Here is a 15,113-nt window from a genome sequence, read left to right as displayed (position 1 = left end):
CAAAGACAGCGCACCTAGACTAGGAATGATGGATTCCCATTCCTGTCCCACCACTTACTGGTGACGGGACCTCTGGCAAGTTACCCCCCATGAGCCCCCACTTCCTTATTTGCAAACGAACCATAAAATTATCATCTGCTTAGCCCCAGCTTCCTTGTTCGTAAACCAAACATAAAACCATCATATACTTCATATCTACACCTGGTCTAGTCAAAGAAGTTTAGGAGATAAGGCAGCAATTTGGGGAACTATTCTGAGAAATAAACCACAAACAGCCTTTAAGACATTTTCTGTATCATGACTGTTGCTGCAGGAACTAGTCCCTGGGCTTTGTTCTTTGAAAGTGATCAGACAGAAAACAACTTTACAGGACAGTGTATGAGAAAGAGACCGAAGGAGCTGCAGGGGATTTGGGCAGGGCAGGGAGGGCCCATCCAGGCCTACTGACGGGGTGCGTTTGAAAATTATTCAATCATGCACTGGGCCCTGACATTTCTCAGAATGAATTTCCTCCATAAAACTAAGCTTATGGTCAAGAAAGTTAAACAATTTCTAGAAGTTTTACTGCTTAACTTGCTGTCATAAGTACACAAAGGCAGTTGAGTAAAAGCATCAAAACAAACACTGATTGTATCATCAGCACCGTCCAAATAAGGCAAATTCTGGTGACCTGACTTGCAACTGTTATAGAGAAAAAAGGGTAACAAGTGAACATACCAGCTTAAGAGTTTACTTAACTCCCCAGGCCTCCCCACAGTCTCAATTTATTTTGCTTTTTCTCAAATATAAAATTCAAGACTTCAAAAAAATTTTAATAGTGTCCAAGAGGCAACAGTCAAGAAGTACACAACGTAGTTTAGGTTTTGTTTATATGGAAATGTCAAATTAGTTCCTATTTTATTTTACCTAATCTCATAAACAAAACCTATGTGACACATGAAAGAGCAAGCATTACTTTTAATTGGTATTTTTTTTTATATTCCCCAACCTGGCCTCCAGGAAAATAAGTCTATCAAAGCATATACTGAGTTATTAGCTTAAAACATGTACCCAAACAAAGTCAACTAAAACACACAGATTTTGGTAGTGGAAAACCATCCCAGAGAAGCAAGTTTTACTGGAGTATACTGCTACTGCTAACTATAACTGGATACTAATTCAGGATTCAACTACCTAAAAACAAATCTAATTCAAAAGAACTAATCTTTGCTCTGGCTGGCATAGCTCAGTGGATTGAGTGCAGGCTACAAACCAAAGCATCACAGGCTTGATTCCCAGTCAGGGCACATGCCTGGGTTGCAGGCCACGGCCCCCAGAAACCACACATTGATGTCTCTGTCTCTGTCTCTGTCTCTCTCTCTCTCTCCCCCTCCCTCCCTCCCTTCCCTCTCTAAAAATAAATAAATAAAATCTAAAAAAAAAAAAAACCCAAAAAACTGAAGACTCCAAAGAATTAAAAAAAAAAAAAGAACCAATCTTTGCAAACTATTACTTAAATGAAATGACACATTTTAAGATCAGCTAAATTGCAGGAGATTCCAAGGGGTACTCTCATAAAATTAAATTTCTGCATCATTTGCAATTTTATTCTTTAGTCAAATATTGCAAAATAAAAATCTGCTAAGTCACCTCAAATATCTACTTTGAAAGTGAAGGTTTGCCACCAAGTACAAATAAAGTTCAATTTCCTTTGAGTTTTTAATATACTCTAAACCTCTGTAATAGATTTTAATATAAGAAGCATAACAAATGACTCTAAATGTTTTTAATCCAAGTATGATAAATGGAATTTGGAATAAATTAGTACACTATGAGCAGTCCCCAAAACCTCAAGATAATATTTTCAATTCTCCAGTAACTGTGAAAATTTCAATTCCACATATTAATAACAGGCTACACGAAATAGCATGGGCTCAGAGATGTCTGATTTCAACAGCCTACTTCCTTGGGGTAGAAGAGAAAGATGTGGAAATATTTCTCATTAGCCACATCAACCTTTACAGTAGAGGAAGAAAGATGTGCCAATTCACAGGATGTACTCTACTTGAAAAGCATCTGAGATCATTTAGTGTAAACAGAAGCATTTAGAAACTAAAAGTTCCTGCTCAGACACAATTTCCTCTTTCCATCCATTCTTGAAAGTAGCCATTTTTAGGTGAACTGCATCCTAACTTTTGAAACAGACATTAATATAACTGTGGACAATAACTAACCACAGTAAACTATTTAATGACTACTGCAAATATGCCCAGGCTTTATCAAATTACTCTGAACTGATGCAAAGTCAAAGCTGATTACTGTACACCGGTCTTCAATCCGCCCAGGCCAACTTTTCTCTGAGACCGGTAGGGAAGAAGGCACTCTGTGCCCCCCATCCCCTCCTTCAGGCTGCAGCGACCCCTGCATAACTACAAAGCAGAGCTGTCAAGCCCACAGGCCCCTACCAATCTCAGCAGGAGCGATAAAGCCATGAAAACTGAGAGAGAAAGAAAAACAAATCAGGAGAATAAGCAGTTTTGTGCTGAAGGGGATGGAAGGTGACAGACACATCAGAGGTGCCACCTTCCTGATGGGCAAGGAGGAAACAAAATATGATGGGCAAAGTATTATATTAGAAAGTATGAGTACTTATGGGGAACTAAGAAAGCTAGCTACTCAGAAAACATGGGCAAAAAGGCCAAAAATAGATTAAGGAAGCACCAGCATCTTTATCAGGCATAAATAAGCAATTGCTATCCTGCTGACACCCTCAACTGCACATAAAAAGAGAAAGGCCACGTGTGGGGGGCAGACCATACCACTTTCTCCTGAGGTTGGGGACGGTGGTGGGGTGGCAGCTGTAACGCTGTGTTTGTCCCAGACAGTCTCCAAGATACCTATGTACCAAGAGAGGAGAAACAAACGAGTTTAAGAGAAAAATAAAGTCCAACATATGCAAATCAGATTCAGAAAAGCAATTTATTGATATCTTTGATCAAACATCAGTATCTAAACATCCCTCTGTCAACCATATGTCTAACTGCCTTTTTAAAAAATTCTCACCCCAGGATATGTTTGATTTTAGAGAGAGGAGGGGCACAAAGAAACACTGATGTGACCCTGGCTGGTGTAGCTCAGTGGACTGAGCGCAGGCTGCAAACCAAAGGGTTACCAGTTCGATTCACAATCAGGGCACATGCCTGGGTTGCGGGCCAGGTCCCCAGTGGGGTCCACGTGAGAAACAACCACACACTGATGTTTCTCTCCCTTTCTCCCTCCCTTTCCCTCTCTCCAAATAAATAAAATCTTTAAAAATAAATAAATAAAAATTAAAAAAAAAAAAAAAAAAACATCGATGTGAGAAACTTCATTTGGTTGCCTCCCATACACACCCTGACCTGGGATCAAACCCACAACCTACGTATGTGCCCTGACCAGGAATCAAACCTGCAACATTTTGGTGTACAGGGACGACATTCCAACCAACTGAGCAACCTGGCCAAGGCTCTTACTGCTTCTTCCAGAGCACCACTTGGATATTCCAAACTCAATTTACCTTCCCCCCACAAACCTGCCACTAATCCTCTTCTTTTCCTCACCCAGAAAATAGCACCATTCCTATCATCTCAGCAACTGGCCCCTGCTCTTCCCATCTCGCCTCACCCCACCCCCACACACAAGACTTCATCATGCTGACTGAACTGTTTGCTGTTCCTTCCACATGTGTCCTTCCCTTTCTCAATTTCTGACCTGCTCTCCTCCCCTAGAATCCCAACTTGACCTTCACACCAGACTACCTACTACCTCTCTGGTCCTCAGAATTCTGCTCAGCTGTCATCTCCTCCAGGAAGTCTTCCTGTCTGTTAGGTTTTGCCTGCATATAAAACGTACCTCTACTGTAACTATTAACACAGTTTTAATTATCTTCCCCCCACTAATGTAAATATTACCAGAGGGCAGGGACTGTGTTTTATTCTTCTTTGTTTCTCCTTACAGAACCTGGCACCTATGATGATCATAAAAGCTTTTGAAAATACTTTGTTCTCAAAATATTTAATATTATGGGATGGATAACCTCGAAAACATCATACTAAGTAAAAGAAGCCAGACACAAAAGGTCACATATCATGATTCCATTTTTACAAAAAGTCCAAATAGAAAAACCCATAGACTAAACAAGGGGAAAATTACAGCAGATTAACTCTCATCTATCTTAATATATCAAATTGCAGTTCTGAAAAAGGCCCCACCCAATCAGTGATTGTGATGGCCAAAAACGTTTAGTTAGTGGCTCCCACTGATTTGGTTCTATGGATTCCCCCTACTGGGCAGGAAAGCATTAGAGAGTACTATTGTGAAGAGGTGTTTATTGAATTGCTATATAATACACAATATAGAATATTCAAAATAAAACATGATAAAAATGTCAAGAAAAAGAAAAATCCAGAAAGACAGACAGTGGGGTGGGGTGGGGTAGGGTAGGGGGCATTGTAAATGCCTAAAGTAGAGATATCAGACCTGGTCCCTCACAGGAGAAATTTCTTATCTAGTCAGGGGTGTCGATAGGTGCTTTGAGTGAATGCTGAGGGTTGGGTTTCTGCCTAAGGATCTGGACAAGGATGGTGGCAAATAACTAGATTAATTTTGATCAAGCACTGTTGTAACCAATGGATAAATGCCCACTACATGACAAGCACTTTTGTAACACATACAAAAAAAAAAGTTCCTAGACATCCAAAACAAACTGGGTAAGGGGAGCTGAAAATCAGAACACTCCTTTGCACTAGAACATTTCCAAGCAAGCCCAGGCGCCTGACACCTCACCAAGCTGTACCTACACCGCCTAACGAGCGGGCTGTGCTGGCAGCACCATGGTCGCTGCCCTGCCAACTCAGGGTGCTCCACTCTCCTCCTACCTCCTGTCTCATTCTTCGATTTGCTTTCTATTTACTCTTACTCTTCACACACTGTCATGTGGCTCTGATATAACAGACAAGATGAGCCCTGGCTGGTGTGGCTCGGCTGGAGCATAGTCCCATAAATTGAAAGGTCATGGGTTCAATTCCCAGTCAGGGCACATGCTTAGGTTGCAGGTCTAGTCCCCAGTTGGGGTGCATATGAAAGGCAATCAACCGATGTTTCTCTCCCTCCCTCCCTCCTTTTCCTTTTCCTCTCTCTACATAAGCAGTTTACAGGTAGGATTAAAAAAAAACAGACAAGATGGCAAAGAAAATGCTGCATACAACTACATCCTAGCACATAGGGCACTGATCACACACTTTGTCTCAGTTCCCCCACATGTAATTTGAAATTTTTATATTTTCCTACTTCTTCAATTTCTTCTGATCTTAAATACAAATTATTTTAAATAAAGTGCTTGCCACCCACCTTACTTGAACTGCAGAAATCAACATTTTTCAATCACATTTCTATGACCTAGTCTATACCTCATTAATCACAGTAAGAATGAGGACTAATTAATGGAAGAGTTTAAGGAAAGTAAGTTACAAACATTTTTTGAGATCCTACCATATGCCAGGCACTGGGCTGGTGCTGAGAATATAGCTCTACATCCTTTCTGTTTTTATGCTTGGTCCAGTAACAGCTAAAACAACTGCTCAAAAATACTGAGGGCAAGGCCTGAGCCCTGGGTGTCTGCAGGCAGGCCTCTGTCTTTTGGCATCACCTCTGCTCACCTGTCAGGAGGCCAAGCACTGTCTGCACCTGGTCCAGCAGCAGCTTCCGCAACTCCTCCTTCCGAGCCACACTGAGGTCTTCACGGGGACAAGCCAGTTCTTCTGAAGTTGTTTTTAACATGATCAGCCCGAGGGGGGTTGTCACAGGGGACTGGATCAACTGCCGGGAAAAAGTAAGTTCTGAGCAAATTGTTTTAGCCATTAAGGTTCAAAGAGAACTGAGTAAATTAAACCTGTGAAGTACACCTGCGTGTTTGATCTTACATGAACAGGTTACATAAATCAACACTTTAGAAAAAATGACTTAGAGAGTATATTTATATACCTCTTTTAACCACTCAAAATATATTCTCATCTTATTTTAAAGACAAAATGCTAATACCATAAACTTAAAAATTACAACGATGCTCTGTTACACCTAAAATAGGACTTTTATACACGTCCAAATTCTAAACACTGCTTTGGTTACTTTGCCCAGGTTAATGTATTAGTTGTGTGTAAACCAATTTGTGGTATCTTTTCAACATTCAGGTGTTAAATCAACTGTACATTTCAAAGCTCTGTATGCTTCATGCAAGTTCAAGATTAAACATGTGGCAAGCAGAAACACTGCATGCACATTATTAAACTATAACTACAGCTATGATTTTGCAAATACTATGCAGCAAATTAAATTATTTTTGGTAGCACCTACAATATCCTCTACACCACAGGTGGCAAACACAAGGCCTGTGGGCCGAATCCGGCCCTCCACCTTGTTTTATCCGGCCCAGCACCTTGTTTCTACCTGGCCGCAGCGCCGAGCTCCTTGCCCCTGGCTAAGGAGTAGTTACATTTACACCGTCCTAAAATTACATCGGCCCTTTGAAGGCAACCGTGAGGCTGATGTGGCCCCTGGTGAAAATGAGTTTGACACCCCTTCACTACACCCTAAGAAAGTTTCCTTAAACACAAAACAGAAAAAAAGTACACCTTAAATAGCATATCACTACTTATATCCTTCTAATCAATTTCACAAAATTCAAAGCATTACTATTGTATTTATTTTCTGGTTTACAGAAATGGTAAATGGAAATAATTTGCCACTAAAATTCTCTGTTGAGTTATATGCTAAAATCTGTAAGAGAACAATTTAAGGAACACAATTATTTTCTTAAATCATAATTAACTTTAAATGTAATTTATTCATTGATACAAATAAATTTTTTATTTTCTCAGTCTACAAACTATAAGCCTAAAGAAAGAGGACACCAGGAACTACACCCAAATAGAATGTATATTCCCCACTTCAAGAAATATAGGGCAGACTTCTGGTCAAGATGGTGGCATAGGTAAACGTAGTACTCCCATTCTCCCACAACCATATCAAAATAACAGCTAAACTACACAACTACCATCATTCAAAACTTTCTGAAATTGACCTGAATAGAAGTCCTACGACTAAGGATTTAAAAAAGCCACATCAAGACTGGTAGGAGGGGTGGAGACACAGAATGGGCTAGTCCCACACCCATGTGTGGCATATAAAAACGGGGAGGGATACTTCAGCTGCAGAGGTACCCCCCCCCCAACAGCCGCCGAAGGAGTGAGGGATCCCAGTCCCACACCAGGCCCCTAAGCCCAGGGTTCCAGTGCTGGGAAGAGAAGTTCCCGTAACTTCTGACTGTAAAAATCAGCAGTAATTTAGACTGAGTAAGACAAAGGGCTTCTGGAGTCCCAGGCAGTTCCTCTGAAAGGGCTTGCAAACAAAGTCACTCTTGACTCACTCTTTCTGATCTCCAGTATTGGCATGGCAGCTGGAAAGACACCAGGGACATACAGATGAGAGCTGAGGGACTGCTTTCTCCCAGACAAAAGTGCTGGCAGAGGCCACTGTTCCTCTGATGAGCCCTTCCCCTCACAGGTACTGGCAGTTGGGTGCCACATCTGAGTCTCCAACAACCCAGCTATCACTGTTTGTCCCACCCTGGTGATTCCCTAAGGCCCCACCCCACCAAACTTGCAAGCCTGTTCAAGCTGTTTCCAGTGCCTTTTCCATATAAATGGCCTGTCTTGGCTCCTGCTTCAGACTTTCCTAAAATCTCTCAAACAAGCAACATCTGGCCTGAGCATGCCCCATACCTCTCACTCAGTGGCCCCAGGCCCAGCATTAGCAGCAGCCAGATGTGGTTTGCAGCCAGCCCTCTTCTGGGCACCTCCAAGCCCAGCACAAACAGCATCCATCCACAGACAGCTTTGTAGCTCATGCAGGGTGGTCCCAAACGGAACACAGGCAGTAGCTGACTTTGGCCTACACCTCCTGGGAGGCCCCAGAGCCAGCACACCTGGTGGACAGCTTCAGACCATGTCGAACTACCACCCAACCACCTCCTCAGAGACACACTCAAGGGGCAGACTAAGTGGGCACCAAAGCCCAGATAAATTAAGTCCTGCTCTGGGGGAAATGGGCCCCTGCACAGCTGATCCTCCACAGTTGTTGGTAGTCAAAACCAGTCCTTGCAGTTGAATCAGCTGGCCTAGGGGTAAATCTGTCCCACTGACAAGAGAATAGCAATCATGGCTCAAATACAACAGGAGGGTGGACACAGCTCACACAGGGGTGGGGAAGGCAACTGGAATGCCAAGCTTGGGTGATAGGGGAGGCTGTGCCACTGGACACTACAAGACACCTACTACATTAGGCCACTCTACCAAGGACAGGGGACATAGTAGTTCCACCTAATACACAGACACAAACACAGGGAGGGTGCCAAAATAAGGAGACAAAGAAATATGCCCCAAATGAAAGAACAGAACAAAACTCCAGAGAAACAGAGACAAGCAAAAATACTAGATGAAAAGTTCAAAATACCAGTTATATGGATACTCAGTGAATTTAGGGCAACAGTAGTTGAACTAAGAACTTTAACAGCATCGAGAATGACACAGAACCCACCTACAAAGGCTTGTCTGTGATTCCCAGTCTTTGGGCACGTAAGAACTGGAGGCAAAGAAATGTGGACTTGGAAAAGTCTGGGGCAGCTTGCTTCCTGCAGGCTCAAGATTAACTATTCCACATTTTTTTTTTTAAAGACATGGAAACCATAAAAAAGAACCAGTCAGTAATGAAAGACACACTAACTGAAATGAAGAATTACAGGGAATCAGCAGTAGAGTGCATGAAGCTGAGAATCAAATCAGCAATTTAAAATATAAGAAAAGAAAAAAACACCCAATCAGAACAACAAGAAGAAAAAAAAATCCCCCAAAATGAAGATAGTATAAGGAGCCTCTGAGACAAGTTCAAGCATACCAACATTCACATCATGGGGGTGCTGGAAGGAGAAAAGAGAGAGCAAAAAATTAAAAATCTATTCAAAAAAAATGCCAGAAAACTGGTAAAGGAAACAGACATATAAGTCCAGGAAGTGCCGAGTTCCAAACAAGATGAACCCAAAGAGACTCACACCAAACACATCACAATTAAAATGCAAAAGATTAAATACAAAGAGAGAATATTAAAAACAGCAAGAAAAAAGCAGTTAGTTACCTACGAGGGAGCTCTCATAAGACTGTCGGCTGATTTCTCAACAGAAACTTTGCAAACCAAAAGGGAGTAGCAAGAAATATTCAAAGTGATGAAAAGCAAAAACCTACAACCAAGATTATTCTACCCAGCAAAGCTATAATTTAGAATCAAAGGACATAGAGAGAGCTTCCCAGACAAGGAAAAGTTAAATGAGTTCATCACCACCAAATCAGTATTACATGAAATGTTAAAAGGTCTTCTTTAAGCCCTGGCTGTGTAGCCCAGTTGGTTGGAGTGTCGTCCCATAAACCAAAAAGTCACAGGTTCAATTCCCAGACAGGGCACATACCTAGGTTGCAAGTTTGGTCCCCGGTTGGGATGTATGAGAGGCAGCTGATCAATGTTTCTTTCTCACACTGATGTTTCTCTCCTTCTCTCTCTCTCTCCCCCTTCCCCCTCTCTCTAAAATCAATAAGCATGTCCTCAGATGAGGATTAAAAAAAGGTGAAAGAAAAAAAGATAAAAAATACGAATAAAATGGCAATAAATACATATCTATCAACAAATGAATCTAAAAAAACAAAAACAAAAAACAAAAAAGCAGAACAGAAACAGACTCATAGATACAGAGACCATTTTGACAGTTGCCAGATGGGAGAGGAGATTGGCGGGCGGGTGAAAAAGGGGACAAGATTAAGAAGTACTAATTGGTTGTTACACAACAGTCATGGGGATATAAAGCACAGCATAGGGAATATAGCCAATAATATTCTAATAACTATGTGTGGTGTCACATGGGTACAACTTTATTGAGATGATCACTTACTAAGTTATATGTCTTACCACCTTAAACTAATATAATATTGTATGTCAGCTGTAATTGAAAAATAAAAAGATTTAAATTAAAAAAAAAAGAAATGCAGGTGCTTTACTTTGCCTTGAAAACTCTTCCCATTGCATACCAAGGAAAATTCATCCCCAAGGAGTAGGAAAAGTACTCAATCATGGGGACTTTGATAAATTCAACTGCCCTCAGAAGCAGCATTGTATAAACACAGTAGCACTCAATGGCGCATTAAAAATGGTCTTTATGGGTGACAGGCAGAAAACAGACTTTTGGTGGTGAGCCCGCAGCAGAGTATACAGATATCAAGTTACCATGTTGTCCACCTGAAATCTATCATGTGAATGTTACCTCATTTTTTAAAAATGTTCTCTATTAAATCAGTTCTCTTGAACAATAAAACTTCAAATACAGCCTCCAAAAGTTTTCTCTTCATTTTCTACAAGTTTGAACTATTTCTAACACTGACTGACTTACATTCAGATAATGCAGGAGGGTAGGAACAGAAAACCCTCACCTAACAATGTTCCTTCCATAATAGAGCAGAACTGACCCTTCCTGAGCACCCTTTATTTCATTTGGAGACTTTTGGGTTATCCATCCATATTTTACAAGATTTCTGTTACTTCCCCTCGTTTACTTCTTTCTTTTCTGTCGTGTCTCTATTTTCCCCCAAGCCCTCAATCTTACTCTCTCAGCTGGGAATGATTCCTACTACCAAATATTACATTTGACAATACACTTTCCTATAGATATGAAATGCTTCTGTGCTTCCCATAAATAAATCCCAACAATATGGAAAAATGTATCTTAAAGCCCTCTTTTTTATGATCATTTGAGAGAAGGGAAACAGGGAAGAAACATGCTGAAAAGGAGTTATTATTTGAAAGAACAGCTTGATAAAATGTTTAATTTTACTTCCCACTAGTTTTGTGTCCAGGAGGTTTTATTAAAATAATGTCTTCCTTTACTGTCTTCATATATATAATTTAAGCTCACAACATTAAGGAATCTCTGAAATTTATTTTAACAGAGAATAAGCACCTTTAGGTTGAAGATCAAGTTCAGGTTCTCGGTGTGAGCACCTGAAAAGGTTCAACAATTTTTATTACACCACCAATCAGAGGAGAAAATGCCATTCTTTCCTACACCGCTTTCTGCTTGCTCCTTAATTACCTGGCCCAAGTGCAGTGTGACCACAGATCCAGCTCAGCAGATTTCAGGAATCTGAAGAACACATGAACACATTCTCCAGGAAGGTGTGGTGTGTGTTCTAGTGTATGTGGGAAGGGAGGGGTGGAGGAGGACGTTTTGATTTCAACTACTTCCTTCTCCAGTGGCCCAAAAAGGGTAGAAAAACACAGAGAACTGCAAGTATCTTTCTGGGGCCCTGAATCAACTCCTCTCTGCCTGGTGCAGTGGCAGCATAAACTGCATTGATGTCTCAGCTGTCACAGTTTAAAATGTTTTAAACTTAAAAACTTTGCACCCCAGGCTGCAAGCAAACCATGATGGAACTGAGCCCAAAACATCTTTTAGATAGATGGCTAATCAAGGCATCGTCTGACTATGAAGCTGACTCCAGAACCAGATTGGTCTTGTTTACCAATACCTGAAGAAAAGAAAAGGTTCACTTTATTATCATTATCAGAGATGCCAGCAACTGAGTATTAATCACTCTTAACATGGTTTTCATGCCACTGACTGGTTGTCATGGACAAATAAGCAGCTGAGAATAATACAAATGAAAAAGATTTTGAAGATCACTTAGTCCAATCCTCTCATTTTACAGAGGAAATGGAAGGTTCACATTAAGTTACCAAAACCAGAAATGATTTCTGACAAAAGTGGACACAGACCCCAAGCCTGCTGCCTCCCACTCCAGTGCCCTACCCACTATGCTGTGTTTCAAAGTCATGAAGGCTGCATGAGATCAGAGTCATTTTTGAAGGGGCAGAAAAAGGGAACTATCAGAGGGCAAAAAAGGGCAAAACTAGCCTTTTAAATTAAATTTCCATGAGCACTTCACCTAAAAACACTCTTTCATATTTTCATTTATCATCATTAATTATACTTCAAAGATGGACAGGAAATGTCTACTCTTCATCACAGGAACCAGTCCCAGCTGGGTGAAAACATGGACCTTCCTGACCTGCTACCGGCAGGGCTGTGTCTGACTCACACTCCACTGCTCCTTCTCACTGCACATGCCAGTAACCCACCCAAGGATGAACGCCAGCCTTCTTGGTCTTTTCCATCTACAACGGACTTCCCAGCAACCTCAGAGAGCCATGGAGAGCTACCACACTGCCCTCAACTTGGAGCGAAGGCAAGTGAATCAGAGAGAGCCAGCAAGGCCTCTCACCTCATATCCTACTGCTCCAGGCACCTCAGCTTCTGTGCCATTCCCCAGGTTCTGTGCCCTGCTGTTCCCTCTGACTAACACGATGTTCCCTTGGATACCCATGTGCCACTCCATCACTTCCACTCAGGTTTCTGCTCAAAATATCTGCTTGTCAGAAAAGCCTTACATGATCATTCCATCTAAATAACATGCCCTGATATTCCCCTTCTCCTTACCCTGAATTTAATTTTCATCATAATTCTTTAATTACCTAAAAGTACTGATTTGCTTATCATCTACTGATGCCTCCCCCCTGAGATTTATAAGCCCCCTGAAGACAGGATATGTAAGATGGAGGTGTACTTAGACACACGTTGCCTCCTCGCACAACCAAAAGAAGGATAACAAATTTTAAAACAAAAAATACACACAACTGCTAGAAAATCAAACTGTATGGAAGTCCAACAACCAAGGAGTTAAAGAAGAAACATTCATTCAAATTCATAGGAGGGGACTGTCAGTCGGGGCTGAGAGGACTCGCCTCGAGGCAGGAGCTGGAGGACCAGGCAGTCTCACATTTGTGTGCAGAAAAACCAGGAGGAAAAACTGAGAAGCGAGACAGACTGTGCAGCCCAGGGTTCCGGCATGGGGAAATAAGGCCTCAAAGCCTCTCATTGAAAATACCTGGGGGGGTTGAGGCAGAAAGAGAAACTCCCAGCCTCACAGGAGAGTTCATGGAATAGACCCACAGGGTCCTAGATCATATACAAACCCACCCACCCACCCACCTGGGAATCAGCACCAGAAGGGTCCAATTTGTTTGTGGGTAGCAAGGGAAGTAACTGAAACCCGGCAGAGAGCAGAGCAAGCGGCACTGTTCCCTCTCGGACCCCTCCCCCACAGACAGGGCCACGACATAGCAGCGTGGGTGGCCCCTCCCTGGTGAACACCTAAGGCTCTACCCCTTACTATGTAACAGGTGTAGAGAGACAAAAAATATGACCCAAATGAAAGAACAGATCAAAGCTCCAGAAAAAATACAAGTGAGTGATGAAGAGATAGCCAACCTATCAGATGCTGAGTTCAAAAAACTGGTAATCAGCACGCTCACAGAAATGGTTGAGTATTGTTGTAAAATAAAGGAAAAAGTGAAGGCCATGACAAGTGAAATAAAGGAAGATGTACAGGGAACCAACAGTGAAGGGAAGGAAACCGGGACTCAAATCAATGGTTTAGACCAGAAGGAAGAAATAAACATTCATTGAGAACTGAATGAAGAAACAAGAATTCAAAAAAGTGAGGAGAGGCTTAGGAACCTCCAGGACAACTTCAAATGTTCCAACACCCAAATCATAGGGGTGCCAGAAGGAAAAGAGGAGGAACAAGAGATGGAAAACTTATTTGAAAACATAATGCAGGAGAACTTCCCCAATCTGGCAAAGGAAATAGACTTCCAGGGAGTCCAGGAAGCTCAGAGAGTCCCAAAGAAGTTGGACCCAAGGAAGCACACACCAAGGCACATCATAATTACATCACCCAAGATAAGGAGAGAATCTTAAAAGCAGTAAGAGGAAAGAAGAGTTACGTACAAAGGAGTTCCCATAAGACTATCAGCTGATTTCTCAACAGAAACCTTGCAGGCAAGAAGGGGCTAGAAAAGAAGTATTCCAAGTCATGAAAGGCAAGGACTTACATCCAAGATTGCTCTATCCAGCAAAACTATCATTTAGAATGGAAGGGCAGGTAAAGTGCTTCCCAGATAAGGTAAAGTTTAAAGGAGTTCATCATCACCAAGCCCTTATTATATGAAATGTTAAAGGGACTTATCTAAGAAAAAGAAGATAAAAAAACATGTATAGTAAAAGGACAGCAAACTCACAATTAACAACCCTACCTAAAGCAAAACCAAAAGACACTTAGCAAACAACTAGAACAGGAACAGAACCACAGAAAGGGAGATCACATGGAGGGTTAGCAACAGGGGAGTGGGAGGAGGAGAGAGGGGGAAAACGTATGGAGAATAAGTAGCATAGATGGTAGGTAGATAATAGACGGGGGAGGGCAAGAATAGAATGGGAAATGTAGAAGCTAAAGAACTTATGACACATGGACATGAACTAAAGGCGGGGAATGTGGGTGGGAGAGGGTGTGCAGGGTGGAGGGGAATAAAGGGGGGGAATGGGACAACTGTAATAGCATAATCAATAAAATATATAAAAAAAAAGAAAGTTTGAGCCAAAACCGTGGGTGTGCATTATACATAGGAGCTCACTATACACTGCAAAATATAGTAAATGCATCAATGTACACTATCAGTTCAGCAGAACTCTAAATTAGCAAACAAACAAAATTGAATGAAGAATTTGTGTGACATTTTGACATGCAATTTGAAAAAAGCAATACTGATGCTGATTTTTTTTAATTGCTGTATCATTCAAATGGATTGTAAGAACAGGCATAATGTTAGAAAATGGTACTGTTCTAGAAAATCCTGAATAACTGAGATTATAATCAATTTTGCAGAAAATTTATTTTTATAAACTGTACATTAATACCCATTTCATGCACACTAAAAGACTGTCTCAATAATACAAAAATGTTTCCAGTTGTATCACATGATTCCAAGGAACACCATTCTCCCTCTTAGGTCCCACCTACTTATTCCCTGATGACTTCCAAGCCTGACCTGTATGTAGTCAGACCTCTTTCCTGAACTCCAGATCCACATTTCCTAATGTCTCA

General features: G+C 41.4%; 1 protein-coding gene and 1 non-coding gene across 4 annotated transcripts in view; one reads left to right on the top strand and one right to left on the bottom strand.

The window, feature by feature from the left end:
* The window catches only part of XPO6 (exportin 6), a 114,975-nt gene that overhangs the window by 63,961 nt on the left and 35,901 nt on the right, over positions 1-15,113 (bottom strand). For all 3 annotated transcript variants that reach the window (XM_045848967.1, XM_045848968.1, XM_045848969.1), the window contains 2 exons: positions 5,676-5,835; positions 2,799-2,876 (listed from right to left, as the gene is read on the bottom strand). In XM_045848967.1, coding sequence (XP_045704923.1) covers positions 2,799-2,876; positions 5,676-5,835 — 238 coding nt within the window. The remainder of the gene's footprint in view (positions 1-2,798; positions 2,877-5,675; positions 5,836-15,113) is intronic.
* LOC123825726 lies at positions 8,606-8,735 on the top strand. Its single transcript, XR_006786950.1, has one exon. It is a non-coding gene; the product is annotated as a small nucleolar RNA SNORA38 (small nucleolar RNA).

Source organism: Phyllostomus hastatus, unplaced genomic scaffold (assembly GCF_019186645.2).
Source record: "Phyllostomus hastatus isolate PE091 unplaced genomic scaffold, TTU_PhHast_1.1 phas_contig_64, whole genome shotgun sequence".
Lineage (NCBI taxonomy): Eukaryota > Metazoa > Chordata > Mammalia > Chiroptera > Phyllostomidae > Phyllostomus > Phyllostomus hastatus.
This window is presented reverse-complemented; position numbering and strand designations above follow the sequence as displayed.